Source organism: Lepisosteus oculatus, chromosome 9, assembly GCF_040954835.1.
Source record: "Lepisosteus oculatus isolate fLepOcu1 chromosome 9, fLepOcu1.hap2, whole genome shotgun sequence".
Taxonomy (NCBI): domain Eukaryota; kingdom Metazoa; phylum Chordata; class Actinopteri; order Semionotiformes; family Lepisosteidae; genus Lepisosteus; species Lepisosteus oculatus.
This window is the reverse complement of record NC_090704.1, coordinates 19,270,147-19,294,862: the sequence shown is the minus strand read 5'-3', so window position 1 is coordinate 19,294,862 and position 24,716 is coordinate 19,270,147. Positions and strand designations below refer to the sequence as shown.

The window sequence follows — 24,716 nt, the reverse complement described above, 5'->3', positions numbered from 1 at the left end:
TGCTAAACGCTAGAGCGCCCATTTCAATCAAACGAGGCTCAGAGATCGCTGACTGAGAGACACGACCAGCCAGCGAATTTCGTGCTACTGGAGCTTGCTGTAACTTTGTCCTCGGAGAGAGCTTCCTGGAGAGTCACTTCCGGTCCCCGTGTTACCTGCGTCCCTCCCGCCCAGAATCTGTTGGCTACAGTTACGGCTACTGGATGCACGCGCATTCTTCACAGAAAAGTGTGCGGTTGCTAAGATCACCATGACAACAGTCCGCGCTCCTCCCCAGTAGAAGGAGAACGCTTCCGGTTTCCGCTTTCATGCTGTAACGGCTATCCGCGCGTCCGAAGCGCCAAACTTAAACTTTAAACTTGGCATGAATATTACATTATAATTGTTAATATTACCTTTAATTTAAAAAAAAAACGTTTTTTTAACTTATTGCAATAGGAATATGAACCAGCCATGATGGAATTACTTTTCGACCAGAAGTTGCAAGTCCAGGTGAAGTGCAAAGACTGTGAGGACAGGTACGATTCAGGCATTGTCTGGTGACTGGCGTTCAACTAGGCTGTGGTCAGATTGAGGCTTTTCACTGTAGTGATCGAGCCGTTTCGTTCAACCCTATGCATGTTCAACTGCTTTACTAATCCTTTTTTAAAATGGCTTTTCACAGCCGTCGGTCGTATCCGTAACAGTACGTGCTTCATCTGTCTGATCTGAGTCCCGCCTCTGTGGTTGTTCGTGTGTATAGAGAGCAGCCCTATTTTGATTAGAAATAAAAATATAGTTGAGCTGAAGCCACAAGTTTATACCGAAGGAAATATGGAAGAATGTACATCTTTGCCCTCCCTCCAAGACCTCACGCGAACACGCGCGTGCATGCTTGTGCTGTGAGCACCGAGAGCGGGTCCAGAGGTATTCCAAACGCTTTATTGTAAATTCGGATATTTACAATAAAAACGCAGTTTATTTCGTACATTTTTTGTTTCGTTAAAGCAGTCTGAAACCGTCACACGTATCATCAGATATTGTACAGTGTTACAGCAACGATGTTACCATGTCTGCTGGGTATTCAAAGGTGAAGTAATTCCATAAGTAATTATTTCACACGTCCCATTAAAACGTGCTAATCGCACTACATATCCGCAGCATAGCACATTGTTTCTGTGTGATCCATCTCAGGTGTAAAGTGAACACTTCTGGTTTCGCACGGGATTAAAACACTGAAGCTTGCTGCTACAAAAACATAGTATTCCCGAGTAACCAGATGGGAATAGGTGAACTTTTGCGAATGCTTGCGTTTATATTCGGAGATTAAATACTATTAGAACAAATCTTATTAAAATGCTGATGTTGCTTCTTCTGTTATTGTATGTTGTGTGTCCTATGCCTGTGCAAAACGGGCTCCTTACACATATTTAAGAGAATATTCTACAGGTATCCAAATCATTATGTACCATAATTTCAGTGTTATTTCTACAAATAACAGTGTTACTGAACATTTGAGCTGTAGTTTAATTATTTTAGGAACCCAATAAAACTCATCCTGGAAGAGTGAAACTACTGTACAGTATATTGAGCTACAAGACAAAGGTCTCTTAGACAGCAACTGTGTATCTTTAATGAAACAAGTAATAGGTTTATTCCATGCTGAAGAGAGAAAACAACGTTTCGGCTGTGAAGTCTTCTTCAGGTGCGCACTTTAGGTGTACAGACTACGCATGCTGACCCAGCTACCCACCTGAACTACGTGTATCTTTAATTGCAGGAGGACCAGTATCCGAATCAGTATTGAGCTGCAGTCAACATCAAGTCCAGTGCACAAAAGAGTGAGTTTTAAATAACATTATATTTCCCATAGACATCAAGAAACAATAATCATCCTCTCTTTCTGCTTTTCAAGGGCCTTTGTGTGAAAGGGTTTAAAATGTAGATATAGTGGTGCCAAATGGTAGTGAGAGTCTAGAGCTCGCTACCCAGTCATGTTGTTGAAGCTACTGCCCTGGTTTCTTTAGAAAAACAGCTGGATAAGATCCTTGGATCGGTTAGCTAGTAATTACCGAACAGGCTAGCCAAATGGCCTCCTCTAGGTTGTAACCCCTATGTCCTTTCTGTGATCAGTGAAACGTCTTCATGGTAGGAAAGGGGTGCGTTTAACACAGAAACAAGTAATAGTTTTACAAGATGTCTTGCCTTTCGAGCAGGAGTCTGATAGGAGTCAGTTGCTGTTGCAAAGAACAACAGATAAAGTCTGATGAGAAATGGAAGTCTATTATTTTATCCTTTATTTTGTCCTTTAATTCCTGTTTTTTTGTTTCCAGGATCTGGCAGTACGGTTGACAGATGATGCTGACGCATATTTCCTTTACAACCTTGTTATATCAGAAGAAGATTTCCAAAGGTTTGTTGTATTATCAAAGTCTTCATAGTGTAGGACTTCACTGATCTGCTTCACTCTTCACTCTTCTGGTGGTGGTTGTGGAAAAATTGGCATTCAGTGTGACAGGAGAAAATAATGGACTGACCGAACAGAATGTGTAGAATTGAGATAATTTCAACATTATTTTTTTTAATGGAAAAACTAAGTAATACATAACAAAACATTTCATTTTAAAACAAAGTTCTGTTTAATATAAAATGTTTTTTTCTGTCTATTGCCTGTAAGTATGATGTAGCCACAACAGTATTTATTGCTCAATATCCTGTAGTGTGCCTCTCTAAATTGGTAGTTTTCACAGGTTAGATTGTTAATGTTTGTGTTTAGCTAAACACATTGTCAATAAAACCAATAATTTTCTTTCTTAATTTATAGTTTAAAAGTACAACAGGGCCTGCTCGTAGAGTTTTCAGCCTTCCCACAGAAGTTCATAGACCTGCTGAATCAGTGTATCGAAGAACAGGACAAAGACAACCCGAGGTGACTGTCCAGTCTCTTTTCTCATTAATAAAATAGTTCCGCTGAGAGTGTATGAACAGGAACAGGATATATCAGACCTCAGAATATATCAGATATCAAGCTATCTTAATACAGTATCATGTCTTTTGCAAGATGACTCTCATACCATCTTTTTAAACATAATTCTTTCCAGCAAGGGTATGAAATCAAAACATAAGCTTAGTCTTATAGTCCAAGAGTGTGAAACCAGCAAATGTGAAAAAGCTGCAAACTATTCTGATAATTTTCAAGTGTACTGGTACCACATATCTGTTGTTTGGATGGTATATTTAATATTGCACAACGTAAATGTTTTACACATTTCTATTGTTTTGTTTCTCAAACTAGGTTTTTACTGCAGTTGGTATCTTCATCACCAGTATTAGACAACAGTTGTGCCAGTTTAAACATTGTGGAGACAAATGCCTTTAAACACCTCACACACCTCTGTCTTAAACTCATACATGGCACAGATGTAGAAATAAAGAAGTATCTGGCAACCTGTTTATCCTGTCTAAAGGTATGTTCATTTATATTAGATTAATTAATTATTAATAGTATTCAAGAATCAGACAAAAATTAAGTCAATTCACAGAAGAGGAGAGGGACCTGTGTTACCCATGTGTTTTGAGGAAGTAGCAAAATGTTCTGTATAAATTGAATACTTTCTGTCAGAGCATTATCAGTGGTCATTTGATACTGTAAATTTTATAAAAAGTGATTATTTTGTCTCATTGTCTAAACCTGTTCATGGACAACTTTTTTCGGAAAAGCTCACAGGGTTTCACTGATGCTGAGGGCTCTAAACAGTTTTATTTAAACAGACAGGAGGTCACATGGGCATTGTACCAACAAGCTTTAAAGGCTCTGACAAAGTTAAGTTTCAGCTTCAGAATTGGCAGCAAAACACAAATCAGAGAACACAACTGAAACAATGTGGAAAAAATCTAAATCTGAGAACAGGAGGCATAGCTTTATGAAATGGCTTGTGGGAGTATGGAACAAGCTACCCAGCCTTGTTGTTGAAGCCCACACAGTATGCTGACTTCTGTCATGTAATGGCTGGATGAAATCCTTGGATCAGTTATTTAGTAAATTGACTACATGGTCCAAATCATTAAATTTCGTTTGAAATCATTTTAAGTTCTTACTTGAAAAATACTGTTTCTTTAACTCAACAGGAGGAAAAACAGTTGTTGGAACAGAAGCTTAAGAGAACTGAGGAAGATCTCTCCAGGCAACTTAGCTATACACAGCAGGTAGCTGTTGATTTGATTGTTTAAATGTTTTAAACATTGCAGTGTTCTAATTAGGGGAGAACAAAAATAATGTAATATGAATTTTGACAATTGACAGATAATCATTCAACTGGGAAATATAGCTGTTATTGTACTTGCACAATTGCAAGTGGTTAGCTTGCTGCCTGGAACTGTGCGTGTTTAAAAAGAAAGTCAGAAGGCTTATAAACATTTCCTTCGATCAGGCAAATATTTTGTTTCACAAAAATATCTATGGTGAATAAAAAATATGATATTAGAAGTCTTAATTTGTTTAACAATTGTCATTTTTAATAATACTCAATAATATTTGTTGAGTTTATCTGACCAAAAAGTTTGTCCAATCTCCTGCAGTCTAAGTTGTATAACCTCAAGTAAACACCCTTCCATGTTAAGGAGGGAGTAAAAAGCTGCAGTTGATGCGATTTATAGTTATGTATATAAATTAGTTCTTTGTTCAGTCACAGTGCTACAATAGACAGAACTGTCTTACAACTTGTTCTGTAAGTTTGCACATACTTAAAGGTACGTAAGACTGTTCTACTGCCCTTAGAAGGGCTTATAAGCATTAAACGCCTAACTCTGACCAGTGACACTGATATTTTAAAGTTAACTTACCACCAAGGTTAAGGTGGGAGCTGGAGTTGAATTGAATTGTATGACCTATTGGCTGAGGTCTTCTTGCGTTTTGTGCACAGATATCCATTGGTTAATTCTAAAGTTAAATCCTTTATGTCTGTCTTAATGTGAATTTACCTTATCTGTTGGTTATTTTAATATGTGTTATTGGTAAATTGAGAGCTCTGTAAATCCCTCTTACAGTTTATCGCAGTTATCAATGCCTTTCTTCACAAATAATTGTTTAAGATCTGAACCCACTAGTTACAATTCCAGAGCCCTAACCACTCCCTAATACTCTGTTCAGTGTAGTGTTAAGGCTTTTGAACCAGCATGGCTATAAACATGATCCAGGTACTTATGGAAAACAAATGGTTTCTTATCCTCTCCAATCAGACTTTGTCAGAAAAGAGCAGAGAACTGGACAGGATAAGGAGTGAATGGACATCCCAAACAGCAGCCCTGACCAACCAACACTCCCAGGAGCTGACCACAGAGAGGGAGAAAACACTTGAGGTACAGAAACTCAAGAATTACTTTCACCTTACTTTCACTAGGGCTGGATAAATTCTTGTTTGGAAAAATGTTATAGTCAAATGGCTTACAGCACTGCATCAGTTATTATGAAACAGAGCTAAATATATTTTACTTTGCAGTTCATTTCACAAATGAACTTCTGTTTTGAAATCCAGCTTGATAAATTTAACTTACAAAATTATAGAACTGCAATAAATAGCACAAATTACCCAATCAAAAGTTTGTAAATCTAAACCACTGAGTCAGCTGTCTTGTTAGCAAAAAGGCAATGAGTCAGATTGTAGAGATCATATTGATGAGTGTGATTAGGCTCACCTATAACCTATCTCATAGCACAATAAAATAATGCTTTTTAATAGTGCATGTTATAATGCATCAGACTCCCAAAGAACTACGTTATTTTGTTGTTTTGTAGTACAGAACTAGCATTTAGAGGAATGTGTGAAATGGGATTTATTGTGGTAGACAAAGTCTATTACTTAATTTAAGCTACTTTTTATCTGATTGATTATCATTTAATATTTATCAGTGTGAGTTTAAAATGTTAAAGCAGTCTAGCAAAAAAGTATTTTCTGTTCCTTGATCCAGAGTAATTTTGCTTAGGATAAGAAGTTTGTAGTTATTAATGAATTACTCCTATAATTATTAAATCATATGACTCTTTGAACCTATTAGGCTACAGAAATAATTAACAAGCAGTTAAATTGATTTTTTAATTTATGTTCTGGGTTTGGAAGTGTCACAGTTTTGAACCATGTAATACATCTTAACATAAATCAAGTTTGTGCATGTTTTACAGATGACTAATCTTTATATTTATATACATTTTATACATAGTTTTTATAGACCTTTGAGACTTTGGGTCATTTAAGTATTTTGATTAAGTTGTGCTTTATTGGTTCAAATATTTTACTTGGCATTGGAATTATTAAAAATCCAACACAGTGCCTAAGAATTGGTCAGATGTGTTTCACAATCTGTGTTACAAAAGAAGTTCCTCGGGGTTCTGTATTGGACCCTACTTTTTTCCAACTACATCAACAGTGTTGTTCAAGGTATTGTGATAAATGACACTTTTTTGCTCCTGTCTGACCGTCTATGATAGTGTGGTTACTCCAATTGGCATTTACTCTCCTGTAAGGCACTGTGAAGCTCACAGCATGTTGAAAGATCAATTGGTTTGATACCGGGGCAGATCAGATAACTTTGCTTGTAAATCCAGTACAACAGGATGAGTCTTAAATAATTGCTGGTTGTAAATTATTTAAAAACATTAAAATACATTAAAATCATCTGTAAGAGTTCAGATTAAAAATGAATAGGAATGTAAGAAAAAGTTACTCCTCGCAAAGCTTATTACTGTGAAATGAGAATTTCTCAGGCAATGAGCTACTGTATGTACACAGTTACTAAAGATTAGCATTCTTTTTTAGGAGTTTTTGTTCTTTGACATTTTCTGCTCAATTAAGTGTCTCTGGTTTGTACTCTGTGTACCACTGTCCAGGCCCAGATGAAATACCAGCAGCAGTCTGAGCAGCAACGCAGAGAGTTGGAAAGTCTGCATCAGAAAAGCATCCAGCAGCTCCAATGCAGGCTGGCAGAGCTGGAGGTCTCTAACAAAGATCTGATGGAGAGGAAATATAAATCAGAATCTGCCATCAGGGACCTTAAAGCCAAGCTGGTGGGGCTGGAAGATGTAAGAGGAACGCATTTATGCACACTTGACTTGTTAGACTTTGTTTAAAATTAGGGCTTCACATAATTGGTAGCCAGGATAGGTTTTGAATAGATGCCTTATTTTACGTAATAAAAGTTTTACGTCTCATTCGAAGGACAATGCCTTTTTATAGTGTAGTGTTTCCATCACTATATTGGGGTATTAGGACCCGCGCACACTGCGGGGTGAGTGCCCCTACAGGCCCCACTAACACCTCTTCCAACAGCAACCTTAGCTTTTCCAGAAGGTCTCCCATCCAAGTACAGGCCAGGCTAACACCTGCTTAACAGTGGGTTGCCAGTTGTGAGTTGCAGGGTGATATAGCTTTTGTCAGGGTCCTCTCACTTTTGTGAAAATACTGTGATTTTGTTTTCTCACACTTTTCTGTATTTTCTGTCTGCTGACTGCAGGAGTCCCACAGAGCAAAGCAGGAGGTGTTATCTTTAAGGAGAGAGAACAGCACACTGGACTCGGAGTGCCATGAAAAGGAGAAGCAAGTGAACCAGCTGCAGACCCGAGTAGCTGTTCTAGAGCAGGAGATCAAAGACAAAGACCAGCTGGTGCTTCGAACTAAAGAAGTGTTGGAAGCAACTCAGCAGCAAAAGGTGACCTTTAATCCTAACAGTGATGTCATATTAACTAAAATGATCGATTAAGCATTAGTGCTGGGAAAAATGACCAGATAATAAAACGGGATGTTTTTTTTTTAGTATTCAAACATGAAATGTTAGTTTCTCAAAATTACAGTTGAATGATTATTGGTTTATCTGTGTTATGTGGGGATAAAAATTTCATGTAATATTATTACTCTAAGGAGACTCACTTTAGGTAAATTACAGAGTTTAGAAGTATTTGTTTTCATATTTTTCTGAGGCAATACATGCATTAAGTTTGATGAGCTTAATAGGTAGCAAACTATGAGTATTATTTAAGATAATAATAATAATAATTGTTTACACTTTATATATACTATAGCGCTTTTCTGGACAATCCACTCAAAGCGCTTTACAGGTAATGGGGACTCCCCTCCACCACCACCAATGTGCAGCATCCACCTGGATGATGCAACGGCAGCCATCCAGAACGCTCACCACACATCAGCTATCAGTGGGGAGGAGAGCAGAGTAATGTAGCCAATTCATAGATGGGGATTATTAGGAGGCCATGCTTGGTAAGGGCCAATGGGAAATTTGGCCAGGCCACCGGGGTTACACCCCTACTCTTTTCGAGAAATGCCCTGGGATTTTTAATGACTATAGAGAGTCAGGACCTCGGTTTTACGTCTTATCCAAAGGACGGCACCTGTTTACAGTATAGTGTCCCCGTCATCTGTAATCCAAGATGCTTTGCCAAACTTTTCCTGCTACCACTTTGAGATCTTGGGGTTTCCCAGGTTAGATTTTTTATTCTGCATGTAAATATACATTTTATATTTGGATTGATATTAGGAGATTAAGTTGGCCTGTTTTAGATTTTCCACTATTTCCTCCTGATAAACTCCTTGATTACATTGCACTTGTGATTTGAGTCAATCGTGTGATGCATTGCCTTCAACACAAGCAGAAAAATGTTTCTGTAAACATCTGATTTTCTGATGTAGTCTTATTACATTGTAAAGAAGCAGGCTTGTGAATACATCTCTTTTAATACAATAGAAATATTGCTCCAAACTTCATGACCATTTTGCAAACAAATACTACTTGTTTACTCTGCATTTGGATTACTGTACGTTGGAACATTTCTTGGTGAAATGTCTGCTGTGTAACCTTAACTTATTGGCTCATATATTGCATTACATTGGTCATTATAGTGACTAGTGAACATGAAGGGCGTGGTTTTTACAATTCTTGCAAACTCTCACTCTCACCCATGGCAAGATCAGCGGTTTGTGACAACATAGCGACCATATAGTATTTTTGAATTTGTACAATTTGTCAGTGCAGTCAATTAATTTATTTTGTTAACAAGATTTATTAATAAATATCTGACTATATGGTCAGATTGACTATTTAATAATAATGAGTAATAGTCCATACTAACTATTCCCTTTAGATCTTATTTCTTTAGAGATGGGTCCTCCAGTTTGTTTTTTTAAATTGATCTTGCCTACTTAGTAAACAAATTTCTGAACGGTTGTTTTTAAAGATGATCATTGAAGAAAATGCAGAAGAAAGACAACATCATATTGGGAAACTTGAAACAACACTGAAGTCTTTATCAGAGGAGTTAATAAAGGTTTGTGGTGGGCTTGTTTCTTATCTTTTCATGGTTATTTGTCCCAGATTTACATTCTTCTATAAGAGCTATTCAAGTCTCTAATATTATAGGATTTTATTACATTTTTCCTTCAGGCAAATGAAATCATTAAGAAATTACAAGATGATGTGAAGATGCTGGTGGGGAAGTTAAAACTGAAGAACTCAGTAACTGTGCAGCAGGAGAAAGTGCTGTCTGAGACAGAACAGCTCCTGCAGAAGGAACAGAGAGAGGTGCAGGAGGCACGGCAGGCATTGAAGCAGAGAGACGAAGAGGTGAGCAGGAATCCAAGCTAATGTAACACCTTAGATCTTAAGATCTTAAGAAAGTGGAGTGGAGGGGCATTCTGGGGATTGGCTAGTCCACAGCTAACAGTGGATGAAAGTCTCAGACTTTGATTGTAACCTGTGACGAGATGTTTTGAATGCTCTTTTTCTCCTGCCTATACCTTAGATGACCTGCAAGATGAATTGCCAGCTTAAAGGACTAACCTCTTTTATTTTTCAGGTATCAAAACTACAAGAGCAATTGGAAGCAACAGTTCAAAAACTAGCTGAAAGCAAAGAACTGCTAAAAACGAATGAAAATGGTATGTGCTCTGTTATATTTATATATAGCACAACATGCTGTTTTAGACAACATTTACACACTGTGCTATTGCTTCAGTTTATTCTGGCATTACTGCAACTGAAAGTTGTAGTTATGTAGATGACGTCAGTTAATCACTTTCTTGCATTACAGCAGTTAAAAATGTCTACAATGACTGCCTGTGATAAGGATTAAATTCTGCCCATCTAACCCATTTTGTGCAAGTAACTAGTCACTTACTGACGCAAGGTTTTCATTCAACTGTTTCCTGAAAGAAGAAAGAATATCAGGCTCAAAAACATGGCTGGGTAGCTTGTTTAATATTCTGAGCTTTTAACTTTATAGTTTAACATTCTGTTTACCTATTTTAATGCTTTCCCACACTGTGTATAAAAACATTTTTTTCATTAATATTTCCAGAATTTCTTCAAGCTCCTTATTTCCCAAGTTATATATATCGTTTGTTCTTGCTACCTGCATGTAAAATGCTGCATGTTTACATGTGGCGTAAACATCATCTGCCAGGTGTTTGCCCAGTCTTCAGTTTTATATATTTTTTATTATCCTTTGCAGTTACTTATAGTGTTTAGTAATCTTCTGCTATTTTGGTACCTGAAAAGTCACATCAGTCTAGGTCTTTGATATGTATGAAGAAAAACAGTGGTGCTAATATAAATCCCTGTGATACTCTACTAATTACATCACAAAATGCATTCATGACTTGTGTTCTCAGTTTTCAATTCATTAGCCATTGTGTAAAATTAGATGCTGAAGTTAATGGTATAATCCAGTAGTTCTCAAACTTTTTGGACCAAGTGCCACCCCTGATCAAACCAAAGCATCAAAGTACCACCTTCAAGTCATCTTCTCATAGGAACCCCAGAAAATCTCAATGACCAACATGAGCACACGTGTGTGCACACACTCACACACACACGTATAATAAATATAATAATAAAATTTATTTGATATAGCACCTTTAAAGGTGGCTTCTCAAAGCGCTTTACAGAATGACAACAGGAACAGCAACAACAATTAAAAACAAACAATACAAAAGCACCATTTCAGTGAGAGTGGTGAGCCTGTTTAAAAACAGAGGTGAATTAATTGGTCGAGCCTTGATACAATTCACAACAGACTCCTAACAGATTTGAAATCAGCCATTTTCTTGACAGCAAAGGCCTCGATGTGGATGCTGCAGTTCATATCTGGAGCAACCTCTCTAATTCGTGGAACTACACCGCTGTGTCGGCTTGTCATCGCTCTAGCGCCGTCTGTACAAACTCTGATGCATTTTATCTAGTCGATGCCATTCTCTGCGATAAATTCATTCAGAAACTGAAATATGTGCTCTCCTGTAGTTCCTGTTGGTAGCGGCTTACAGAACAGAAAGTCCACAAAGTCCTCATGGGACATGCCCTCAATGTATCTAACGTAAACGAGCAAATTTGCCAAATCGACAACATTTACAGACTCATCTAATTGCAGTGAAATAATCTGCTCATCTTAACGTGCTCTATCAGAGTACTTCTGACATCATCCGCCATATCAATAATTCTATGAGTGACTGTGTCTTTCGGAGGGGGCAGCAGGTCAAGCTGTTTAGCAGCTTTTTCTCCACACAATACATCTCAGCTCTTTTGCCAAAGGTAAACAAAGCTCTGCACAAGCAGTGTGGGGCTTACCTGCTTTAGCAAGCTTGCATTTTTCCCCGTTTCCATTTCGGGAGTACACCTCAGAAGTTAAAACAAGTTTTTATTTCATGCGCATGGGAGCGAACCACAAAGACGCTCTGTGTATTTTTCTCAAATTAACCTAGATAAGTTTTTAAATATTTTTCTGTTATCTATCATGCTTTCCTGTGCTCACAAGATTGCTAGCGTTCATAGTACGCATTTCTATGCTTTCCTGTGCTTACAACATTGGCCTTGTTCCAAAGTCACACACATTCTCCTACCTCCCTATTTGCTGGAGATAATTTTTTAAAATACAATTGGCCGCTTTCGTTTGTAGCATGCATTCCTATACAATGGCATAGAATTACATTGTAGCTCTTGTGTTCACTCAAGTATTAGTGTGCGCTGTATCGTAGTACGTAGGCTGCGTATTCGACACAAACTAATTTTATTAAAATAGAAAAACCCGTCCAAATTTTTCAGTGCACACAACAAAGTTCCAGGGTCATATGGTGTACCACTTGGCGGCGCTCCATACCATAGTTTGAGAATAACCAAATTCTTTTCTTTTCCTTTATGCTGCTTTATTGTATTTTGTAATGGCTTTTTAGTAGTTTAAACAAATGTAAGCAAAAAATGCCAAATGTTCATAACATTTTGTTTTCAAAAGTGGTTGAGATATATTTAACATTCTTAAATTTTGCCTTCATTTTTAGTTTTTTTTACAAAATGTTCACAGTGCTTGCTAATTATTTTTTCTAGTTATCACCTGGCTAAACAAGCAGCTGAATGAAAATCAAATTACAAGAAAGCATGAAAATTTAGGGATGTTTGAAACACCGCCTGGAATGACGTCCTCTGGAGGTTTCAGAGCAGGAATTTCATCTCAGAATGTGATGGTAAGCTAAATGACCACAACCACTGATATTTCTTTGAAACTGAAGGTGGAGCTAGAGTCTGATACTTGTGGTTTCCTGTTTTCTCAAAGTCTTATGAAGAATATTAACTATACAGAATTATTTTTGAGGAACTAGACATCTTCAACTCATTCCATTAAAAAAAAAATTCTTTTTACTTAGAAATCTCGGAGCTTAACCAGTGAAACAAACTTTTTCAGTTACCAAAACGTGTCTCTGTGACAATGTGTTGAATTGAAGCTCTAAAGACTTTTGGGCCACATGTAAGAAGACCTTGCCTTTAACAAAGTGTTCTTGCCTAGGTGCTTTTTAACAATATACAATAACAATATATATAATATATACTGGTGGAAAAAAGAAACTCAACATTTTCTGGAATGAGAATACTATAGTTATAGCTTATGTACTTTAACAACAAGTTGTACGTTTTGTTTTAAGCCCTCTGACCAGCAATACAGCTTGTGCAGTGAGGCATTGCAACTTGCTAGTCACACGAAAGCTTGTTAGGTGCACTTTTACCCAACGAGGTCCAGGTGGAAAATGCCCGATCAGGTCATCTTTGAAAAGGCCTTAATTCAAAGCTTAGGTCACTGCAAGAAAAAGGCCACAGTTGGTCAGTTTATTGTGCATTCCATAATGCCTTAGATGTCACCAGAAGCAATGCAGAGGGCCATTGGCATGCTGCAGGCAGGCACGTCATGTGCCAGTGTTGCCAGACAGTATGGAGTAAGCCCCTCCATCGTGTCCCGACTGCAGAGGTTTCAGCAGATCGGCAGGACAGATGACTGTCCGAGGATCCGGTTGCCCTCGAGTGACCACACCAGAGCAGGACCGACACATCAAACTGGTCCATCTGAGAGATTGTTTCAGATCCGCCACCTGTACTGCTGCTGATACTGCCAGCAGACACAATGCCCATATCAGTGACAAGACAGTGAGGCCTCATGCAGCTGGCCTTAGAGCATGGCGACCTGTCAAAGGCCCTCTGCTCACAACTCCTAGACGTCACATGCGACTGGCTTGGGCCAGACAGAGGACTTGTCAGCAATGTCATCAGGTCCTCTTCACGGATGAGTCACTCTTCAGCGTGTTCCATGCAGATGAGAGGAGGTGTTGTGTTTCATTTTTCCATCAGTATACATGAAAGTAATAGTATTTAAACATAAATTCTCAGAATTGTTAGTTTCTGATTGTTGATCTTAACTAGCACAGTCTGAAATAGAAAAGTGCTTAAAATTAGAAGCCGGAAAGTAACAAATTTACATAATTTTTCTTATCAAAATAGGAAACTGATTTTATATTTTTAGTTTTAGCTGTACAGAACTATAGCGCCTTGTAGAGCTAAATCTATTTTATTCTGGCATCATTTATTTATTCATTGACCTTATTATAGATATAAAGTCAAATTCATTACTAAAGGTAGCTCTACATTGTTTCTCAGTTCTGTTTTCTCTGTAGTTTTAAAATTTAAATGCTAAATGATAAGTATATTGCAATTATTTGGAAGATTACAAGCAGTGTATTGTATAGGAATGTTATTTGAAGTAGTTCATGTAGGTAGCTGAGTCAGTATGTATAGACTGCAAAGGAGCAAATTAAGGTTTATTCCATGCTGAAAAGAGAAGAAAAGACAACGTTTCAACTCTGGAGCCGCCTTTGGGTGTGGGAATGTTATTTGTATTTGTTGTACTGTTCCATTGTGGGGAAAAAATAAGTTATTTTTTAAAAAGAAACCTCTCCTACTTTAATTTTTCCTGTTCTTTCTTCCAGTTTGGCAATCAACCCTTTAACTCTGCCTCAGGAATCAACTACCCTGTTACCTCTACATTAAATTCAAAGCTTTCTTTTCCTGTTAGCACAGGCAGTCGCCCAGCTTTGGCACACCTTAATCAGGCCCCAGGAACAAAGGCAGGCATTTATTTAATTTGTTTGGTTTCCTTGAATTCTCCATTTTACTTAAAGCCTTTTGTTACTTTCAGTGATGTGAAAAGGGAAGAATACGATTCTATGGTTTTACATATTAAGACATATCTGACGTTTATCTAGTTCTCACCAAGTCTTAACAACAGGTAAAATCGAACTTCATGTGACAAATAACACACACAAATTTTACTTTTTTCATTATTTAATAAACAAAACAAGCAGCCAAAATTCATTAGTGTTGTGTGAAAAAGTAAAAAATATACAATTCAATAAGATGTGGAACCCCCTTTAGCAGCAATAATTTATTAAGTAAATGTTTCCTGTAAGAGTTTCTGTTTCTCACATCACCGGGGAGAAATTCTGGCCCACTCTTCCTTACAAAACTGCCTCCGCTTGGTGATGTTTAAGGGCATGCGTTTATGCAAAGCTCTCTTTAGGTCCCACCACAAAATCTCAATGGGGTTGAGATCTGGACTTTGACTGGCCTCTTTCTTTACTTTTTCATCCATTCAGTCATAGCTTTATTGGTTTGTTTGGGTCATTATCATGTTGCATTATACACTTTCTGCTGAGATTTTGCTGTTGTACAAATAGTCTCACATTTTCTCTAGAATGCACTGGTATAGAGAAGAATACATGGTGGATTCAACAATTGTGAGGCATCCAGGTCCTGTGGCTGCAAAACAAGCCCAAGTCATCAACTGTACCCAAGCACGCATGACAGTTGGTATGAAGTTCTGGTGGCGATATGCAGTGCTTGGTTTTCACCAAACATGTTGTTTTGCATTACAGCCAAACAACTCCACTCTGGTCTCTTTTGTCCAGAGGTCATTGTTCCAGAGCTCTTGTGGAGCGGTGTTCTTTTTGACAAGAAGGGGTTTTCTCCTGGCTACCCTTGCATGAAATCAGTTCTTGTTCAGTCTTTTCGTAATTGTAAAATCATAAACTCTATAGTTCACCATACTGGCAGAGGCCTGTAGATCCCTGGCTTTGGAGTTCTTTGTGATTCTGGGTAGATTGGCAACCATCGTGAACTTTCTCTGTTTGTTAATTATCTTCCTCATTGTGGAATGATGGACTTCATATTGTTTGGAAATGGCTTCATAACCCTCTTTCTCTGAGTCTGTCACTGATATCCTTTGACCTAGGCATGCTTTGTTACCACAAACCTGAATGCCCCGGACCAAACTTTTTTCCAGTTCAAGAAAAAAAATCAAGACAGTTTCAGATTTGATATAGAGTTGGAAGCACTTTCTAAAGATCAACTAAACTTGTTTAGCAGCACCTGATTCTAATTACCTTCTTAACAGATATGGAAACATTAAGGGTGCATTTTTCACACAAGGCTTCTGAATGGTGGCTGATATTTTTAAATAAAATAATAGAAAAGTAAAATTTGTGTGTGTTATATGCCACATGAGGTTGGAGTTATCAACTGTTAGGACTTGGTGAGGACTAGGTAAAGGTTGGATATTTCTTAATATGTAAAATCATAGAATCTTAAGAGGGTGTACTTTTTTCACTGCATGTCTTGCAAAGGTTTAAAGGTTTGAGTGATTTAAATTAATGATCTTTTGTTTCTGCTGTCTTTCATGTTGGGAGATGTTGCTCTTTGTGTATTCATGCAGCATCTTAATTCATAATATCTTAGCCGAACAGGAATTACAAAGTAATGTAATTAGGGATACACATGTGAACATGTTTTACGGCAGAACAGTAAGCATTCTAAACTGAATTTGAGGTGTATTTGTGACATGCATTCAGCAGAAATGTAGCAACACTTCTATTGCATGATGAGTGTACTAGAGATGTCTCTTGCTTTAAACTACTAATTCAATATGTCAAGAGGTCTATCAGAAATATCGCATAGTTCAAATCTAGCTCACTTGAGTTCATTTTTGTTTTATTACTGCTAGTTTTTATGGAAAAATATCTTTTTTAAAACAGGAAACTGGTGTTTTCTCTTTTTTAATTGTTGTTTTTCAAACATTTATTTACCAGGTCCAGTTTAATCCAGTGATCTCTAAACCCATCGTGTCACCAGTGGACATGAATTGTGGTAGTCATTCCTTACAGCATGGTTCATCAAATAAAGAAAAGTAAGTGGCACTATGTATTCACAGCATAGATAACAACACAAAATAAAAAACCTTACACTGTTTTTTTTTGTTTTCTACAGTGGGGAACTCCTCGGTTTGGAGTCAAAGTATTTAGAGAGACGTGATGATTCTATTCCTTTACGTGGAATTGTCCCCAAAAAGCACCTCAACAAAGGTATGTTACATCCTTTCTTGTGTAGAGCAGATTTCCGTATTTATTTTAAATTCAACATTTTCAAAAATCCTTATGACCTATGTGCAGACATTTTGGGAACTGCTGTCTCCCCAAAAAATCATTGCCACATAACAGTTTCACTTATACGCATGGGACTGAACAGAACAATCTCTGTGTTTGTTTCCTGTCACTGGGTTGTCCACTCATTTGGTTAGGAATAGTATGTTTTCCATATACCACAAACCTCATTGAAAACTGCTGAAACTAGTTATTTGTATCTCTGTCAAGAATTAAAAGGAGCTTTTCCCATCATTGTGAGTCTCAGTTCCATTTAGAAAAGACTTTGAGTGTTGAGAAGGATGCCTTTTTTTGCCTCACACCTAATTAAAACGCTTTATTTACAGTAATTTAAAACATTTTAATAACGGGGGCTTCCGGTGACGTCATGTAAGCAATGGCTGCTTAATTTTTTCGCTCTGTGGGTTATCTTTAAAAAAAAACAACAACTTTGTTAAAATTGTGTCTTAAATAATATAAAACAAACACTAAGTGTTGGGTGACAATGGAAAAACAAGGAAGAGGATGTGAAAACACTCAAAACTACTCAAAAAAGGATTTTGAAAAGGAACGGGGAGACCGCAATACTTCGCAGTTTGAATACAGTAGGGCGTAAGGAGCCAGTCCGGACTCTTTTTTAACAAACTGAGAGATTTCAGAAGGGATATTAACATAACGTTGATGGACCTTACTGAAGAAGTACAGTAAACAGAACGAATAAGAGGATAAGCGAAATGGAGGAATGCATTGAGCAAACCGAGGCGTGGGGTGAAAAAACAGATGGCGTGCTTGTAGACCTGTTCCAGAAACGGAAGCAGTTAGAGGCCAAAATAACGGATTTGAAGGGCAGGTTGAGGAGACGGAACCTGAGGATATATGGAATCCCGGAGCAGAACGAAGGAGCGCCATAACCACGTTTGTTGAAAAGTTTATTAGAGAATGACTTGAATTCCCCAATTCAAGATCGATTTAGAGATTGGAAGAGCTCACAGAGCCCTTGCCCCTAAAACGGTGAACCCCCAGTCCAGACCAAGATCTATTGTCATCAGGTTTCGAAGATTTAGAACCAAAAGATCCTGGGGGGGAAAGGAGCTGTTCTATGAAAACAAAAGGGTGTACTTTGATCACGATTATGCACCTGATGTTCTTCAGAAATGGCTGGAGTAAAAAGAAATCAAAAAGACATTGAAAGAAAAGAACAAAATTTAAACACCTTTTCCAGCCAAAGTAAAGTTTTTTTTTACTTGGGTGTAATAGTTTAAGATGCCAGCATGGTTGAGAGTCTGGGAGGTTTATATGCAGAATTCTTCATGTAAATAATGTCTTCACAAGATATTAAAATAATTTATTTTAATATAAATGGTCTACGTAATCCGATAAAAAGTAGAACACTAATAAAAGTTAAGCAAGATAAGGCCTAGGTAGTGTTTCTCTAGGAGACTCATCTATCTGACACAGAACATTCTAAATTGAAAAGGATGGGTTTTGATAGTGTTCTACTCATCTCATAAAACCGGATGTAAAAGGGGAGAAGCTATACTCATACCATCAACAGTTAACTTTGAGTATTTATCAGTGATCAAAGACAAAGAGGGAAGATAGAAGACTCTTTAATTACATTGTTAAATATCACCACCAGGAAGTGATAAGTCTTTTTTTTAAGTGATTTAATAGCTGCAGAAACGGTAGGAGTGCTGATATTTGGAGGAGATTTTAATCTCAATTGAAATCCATAATTAGATACCTCTAAGAATTGTACAAGGAAACTTAAAACTTTAGAGAAGTATGTAAATAGATCTATAGAAGATATAGGCCTAGTTGAAGTATGGAGGGATTTTTACCCTACAGGAAGGGATTATACACATTTTTCTGCACCTCATAATTCATACAGTAGGATAGACTGCTTTCTTATGTAAAAATTAGACAGGTCAAGAGTAAAGGACTGTGAAATTGGAACCTTGGATTTGACCATGCACCAGTTTATCTGACTTTAGACTTAAGTCTGGTAAAAAGAATACTGCTTGGAAGATGAACTGTAGTGTATTGTATGATAATTATGTTATGTTAAGAGCAATTTACGCATGAGATTGAACAGTTTTTGCAGAATAATGATCCAGGAGAGGTTTCTCCAGCAATATTATGGGATACAGTTAAAACTGGACTTAGAGGAAAACTTACTTCCATTTGTTCATATAAAAAGAAAATAAGATAAGCCAAATTAAAATAATTACAGTCTGAATTAAAAATTATAAAACAAAAACATCAACACCCACTCGTACACTTTGTAAACAATTACTGAAAATTAGGGAAGAATTATAGAGGTAGAAACAAAACTAAAATTTCTAAAACAAAGTTATGAATCGGGAGCAAAATCAAATTTCGTAAACAACAATCTAAATCAATAATCTCCAAAATAGTTAATCCAGTAACCAACCAAATACAATCCAAATTAAAAAAAATACAATCAATCTTTACAGAATACTTTAAATATTTATATTCCAATTCTGAAACTCAGAACAAACAAGATATAGTTATTTTATTAGAGTCACTTAGCCTGCCAATTTTAAGTGAGGAACAAAACATATTACCTAGAGTAATAAATGAGATGAAAATGAATAATATTATTTCAGATCTTAAATCTAATAAAGCACCAGAGACAGATGGCTTTCCAAGTGAATTTTATAAGACATTCAAAAAACAGTTGCTCCTGTCCACTTGCAATTGGATAAGAGGTGGAGGAGATTTACCACCCTCTTGGAATGAAGCTATCATTTTTGTTATCCCAAAAGGAGGAAAAGATCAAACTACAGTATGTGGGTCTTTTCGCCCATTTTCCTTACTTGATGTAGATGATAACATTTATACTTCAATAATGGCTAAAGAATTCGACAAAATAATTACCTCGGATTATAAATTTAGATCAAACTGGTTTCATTCAAAACAGACAAACAGAAGACAACATTAGACGTACCCTTCATGTTATGAGGCATATTAATGATCAAAGGAGGGAAGCAATTTTAGGCAGCCTAGATGCAGAAAAAGCCTTTGATCGGGTTAATTGGGAATTTTTATATCAGACATTGGAGAGATTTGGATTTGCTGACGAATTTATCAACATCATAAAAACTAATAATTTAAATCCTATAGCACAAAATCAATGGACATCTGTCTAAGAGATTTTGTTTGAAAAGAGGTACAAGACAGGGATGTCCCCTCTCACCACTTTTGTTTTCTCTATAGAACCCTTAGCAGAGTGGATTAGACAAGACCCAAAAATTAAAAGTATAGAAATTAAAGGACAAGAACATACAATTGCATTGTATGCAGATGATGTCCTGGTACATTTAGATGACCCCAATGAATCATGTATCAGAGTGATGGATCTTCTGGAAAAATTTGGTCAGCTATCAGGGTACAAATTAAATATAGAAAAAAGATGTTCTATGTTATGATTATAACCCCATAGATCAAATAAAAGAAAAAAAAGTTAAATTAGTTATCAACCTCTATTAAGTACTTGGGAGTATATTTGCCAAAGGATTTATCAAAATTATTCAGTTTAAATTTCAGTCCTCTAATATGTAAAATAAATGATGATCTGGCTGGCTGGAGTCTGCTACCTCTTTCAATGGGATCTAGAGTAGAAGTAATTGAAATTAATATTTTGCCACGATTACTATATCTTTTTCAGTCGCTTCCAGTGGAAATTTCATCAGAACAGTTTAGTGAATGGGAGAAAATGATTTCAAGATTCATATGGAAAGAAACCAAGAATTAGGTTTACAACACTACAGTTGTCCATGGAGAAGGGTGGATTAGCCCTACGTATGTCTAAAGTCATACTACCAAACAGTTCAACTTAAAACACTAATATGTTGGTGCGATGGATATTATACTGCAAAATGAAAAGAGATGGAGCCTTTGATTATAGATGAATTCCCAATACAGATGGTCCTGGGAGATAGATTTTAGGCAAACATTATACATAAAACAGCTATACCTTGGATAACTTTACCAATTAAAATTTGGTTTAAGATAATAAAAACCTGTGACTTGGAGAGAGAGAGGTAAAACTATTAAGATGGATAGTTTCTGATTCAGACTTTCCCTCTGGGAAATATGACATGATTTAAGATTTGGGCTATGAAAGGGATTACGGCAATATGTACTATGATGAAACGACCATCAGAAAAGCTCTATCACAACAATATAATCTGGAAAAAAGATTTTTATAGATCCTCAAATTAGACATTACATCAATAGCTGGAAAAAGCAGCCACATATAAAGGAAAGTAATAAATTGCTTGATCATTTTATAGCAAGGTAATTTGAAAAAAATAATATCCAAGCTGTACTGTAGTATTGAATATATGAAAAAAAGATTCAACAGAATATATTGACATAAAATGGGAAAAAGAAACCAACAACAATTTCTATGGATCTGTGGAATTATATGTGTAGATGTCAGCAAGGTTCTTCAAGTTCACAGACTTGGAGAGAGTTTTGTTGGAAGAATTTGACCCGTTTTTTTATCAACCCTAAAATTCAAGCCAAACAAAAAGGCTGTAGTTCACAATGTTGGAGATTATGTGGAGTGCAAGCTGCAATGCATTCACACATATTTTGGTTGTGCCCAAAAATACACCAATTCTGTAAATCGATACATATAACACTTAATAATTTAGTAAATGTGAATATACCATTTGAATTTTATTCAGATTATGTACTTGGGCAATTTCGACTATGATGATATTGAAGTAAAGGATAGTTATACTGTACATTAAGGGTTCTTCTAGCATCTAGTAAATAAGTAATTGCACGAAAATGGCTTATAAAAGAACCTCCAACACATGAACAACGGGTTAATGTTGTGAATGAGATCTATATAATGGAAAAAATAACCTTTTCTCTCTGATTGCAGGCAGAGAGGTTTAGCAAATACTGGGAAACATGGATTAAATTTTTCTTCCTACAGGAACCTAATTCTAGTTGATGAGAAAATATGCAGAGATATCTATGTGTAGACTTTTTCCTTTCCTTTTCAGGATTATACAACATGGCTTCTTATACTGCATATATTTTTCCTTTAGCAGTTGCAGACATGCATTATTATGTTAATACCCTTTTATTCTGAATTGTAGAAGCCCAGAAGCCATCAGTTAATGTCTCCCAGCTGCCTCCTACACCTGGATTCTCTGCTTACTTTCCGGGACAGTGAGCCTGCCTTCTGTGTGAGCAGTGTGCAGTTCAGTTTCTCCGCCACATCCCGACCAGCATGAACATGACCCAAAACCTCCTTATTTTCCAGAAAATAAACCTTTCCTGACCACCTGACACCTTCATGAGTTTAGTGATTCCTCTTGAATTTAGATGTTGTGTTTTCTGTGAAGTACTATATTTGATTTATTACCATTAGCATGATCATGGCATGAGTTTATCCCCAGCAACTTTGATTTTTGTATTATTTGTTTGGAAAGCATAGGATTGCCCCCTATTCCTGCAAACATCCTACTCTTTGATACAAGCTGTTTTTTAAACTAGGCCTAAACTGAAACCATCTATCATGATTTTTTTTCCCTCTACACACACAGACCCTCTCTTGGTTATTATAGAAGAGATTATGATGGTAACACTTTGCACGAGCTTTAACAGTGATTTAATTTCTAATAGTCGTCTCAATTGTTATGGAAATTTAAGGGTTCAGGAATTATCTCCTCTTAACCAACCATATAATTAATGCCTCTTGATACATTTTTTGGATTTGTTGGTTTTTCCTAACATTGGTGGTAATTTATTTTTTTCAGTATTTAATCCATATTGCATTTTAATTAGGTTTAATTAGGTATGATTTTTGTTCATCTGCATTAGGTTGTCATGATATATCTTGTTTCACATTTAATCCTACACTGACTCAGTGTTCTCTTAGAAGCACCAGTAACCTAAACAGGAAAGGTGCTTTTTGAAGGAATAATTATACCTTCACAAGATGCTAATCTATAAAAGCTGCCTCAATTGTTCTATATACAACTACAAGTACAGTAATTGTTTCCTGAAATATGCAATTCAAAATGTAATCATTGTAAAAGATTTAAATTTGAAGACATATGGGAACACATCATATTTTGAATAGTTGACTTGTCTACATATTGGAATTGGAAGTGAACCTGAGTTTTACATTGTTAGCCTACATAGAATCCGTACATAAAACTAAATGCCAAACTCAACTGCTGCTTCTTAAAAGAGGAGCATTGACCTGTGTGACTTGTGGTTGGTTTAATCCTCTACTTTGATGTTTTGGAATCAGATATTTAAAATGTTTTGCAGTGTAAAAATTGTATATATTATTGAGTGAAGTTCATGAAAAAACAACTGTAGACGAGCAAATGTTTATATTTTCAGAGCTATATCAGACCTTTTTGAAATTAAAACTTTTTATGAAGACAATTACTGGCATTGAATTCTTTCAAACTGCAAATATGGGAATCATTATTCTTCCATTTTGATTCATGTACATTATGGGGCAAGACTGGGTTAAAACCAGAGGACTATTTATTTGGAATTGGAAACTAAAGGGGAATTATTTTTGGATGGAAAGTAGGAAACGCTTCTTTAGAGAAACAGTGGTGGGTGTCTTGAACAGGCTTCCCAGCCAAGTGGTTGAGACCCAACTCTAGGCACCTTTAATAATCGACTGACTTTTCACTCATCTAATAAACCACCAGCTTTTGCACTACTTTTGCATCCCTTCTTCTGTATCATATATATATAAATTTAAATAGCAGAAGTCCCTGTGCTACTTCATAACTGGAGAATTCACAATTCTTGAATTCTATTTTCTGTCCATGAATTACAAAAATACACACCACCATTTTACTGTCTGAAACTTGAGAATTAATCATTTATGAGAACTATCCAAATCATTCTGAAAATCTAAATACCCTGTAGACATTGCAGTGGTTCCCAAACTTTGCCTTTAATTTAATAAATTGAATTTAATAATTGACTTCACTATGTTCAAGGGGATATTAAGTGACCTTCTCCTGATACTTGTATACCTTACAATTTTTTGTGATTGTGATCTAAAACTTTATCCCTGAGTTGTTCTTTTCTGGTAATTTACAATCTGGCCTCACTGAGACAGATGTTTTTTTTTGTTTGAACCACTATTATTGCACACAGGGACCACTCCATTAATAGTGTGACTTGTCAAAGTAATTTTGTGTACCTGGATGAAATAAGGTTCACCCATAGCAAAGGTGTAAATACAAAATCACAAATAAATGTGTTCAGTTTGAGCATTAAATATATGAACAGTTTCACTTTCTGTAAGGTGTTGCTTTGATTTCAGGCAGTAAAAATGGTTCACCACGGTGATGTAGAGTTCCCCCTGGCACTGGCAGGTCAGCAGTCTCATTTTGATTCTGGATTGTGATAGCTGTATCAACTTGATCATAAGTCCCAGGATCAGATAACTATGGTATACTAACCTGGCATTATTTTTTTACCTGTCCTACTGAGGTTTCTCTTTTCTTTTGTGGAGAGTTCCATTCTCCTCAGCCAATAAAGAGCACATTATATGCATCACTTGTTTTTACTGAACTACTACTATAGCCATTACTAGAACTACCACAGCTGATTTGATATTTTATTTATTGTTTATGGTTATGGTAACTAATTAGGCTGATTTGTATCAGTTTTGAGGGGGTAGGATGGCTTCCAATGGTATTGATTCCACACACATCTAGACATGTACACTCAGAACCATAAACTCTTCTTCTGAACATTCATCTGTCCTATACCCGGTAGACAGACAATTATCTGAACCCTCTGACTTAACTATCCTTAACTCACCATTTCCATCTCAGTTTCATCATACAGCTGCGTCTATGCATAGAAAGTGATATCTTAAACTTGACTAGCCAAAAAAGTTCCTACACTTAACAGTTCTAC

At 36.5% G+C, this 24,716-nt stretch overlaps 1 protein-coding gene across 2 annotated transcripts; it reads left to right on the top strand.

The window, feature by feature from the left end:
• Window positions 1-171: 171 nt before the first annotated feature.
• On the top strand, window positions 172-23,210 carry sass6 (SAS-6 centriolar assembly protein). 2 transcript variants are annotated; one of them, XM_015339297.2, is made up of 17 exons: window positions 174-518; window positions 1,760-1,820; window positions 2,313-2,392; window positions 2,804-2,908; window positions 3,275-3,446; window positions 4,108-4,185; window positions 5,218-5,337; window positions 6,863-7,054; window positions 7,486-7,680; window positions 9,221-9,310; window positions 9,427-9,606; window positions 9,839-9,920; window positions 12,358-12,494; window positions 14,283-14,420; window positions 16,437-16,534; window positions 16,615-16,709; window positions 21,908-23,210. In XM_015339297.2, the coding sequence occupies exons 1-17, from the start codon at window positions 454-456 to the stop codon at window positions 21,982-21,984; spliced, it is 1,965 nt and encodes a 654-aa protein (XP_015194783.2). In that variant the 5' UTR covers window positions 174-453; the 3' UTR covers window positions 21,985-23,210. The 2 variants fall into 2 exon arrangements, with proteins under 2 accessions (XP_015194784.2, XP_015194783.2); XM_015339298.2 differs by lacking the exon at window positions 14,283-14,420 and having other exon boundaries at window positions 172-518.
• Window positions 23,211-24,716: the final 1,506 nt, after the last annotated feature.

Coding starts and splice junctions, on each gene's coding strand:
- sass6 (XM_015339297.2), top strand. CDS start 454: ATGATGGAATTACTTTTCGACCAGAAGTTGCAAGTCCAGGTGAAGTGC. Junction 2,393..2,803: donor TCAGAAGAAGATTTCCAAAG/GTTTGTTGTATT, acceptor CTTAATTTATAG/TTTAAAAGTACAACAGGGCC. Junction 4,186..5,217: donor AACTTAGCTATACACAGCAG/GTAGCTGTTGAT, acceptor CTCTCCAATCAG/ACTTTGTCAGAAAAGAGCAG.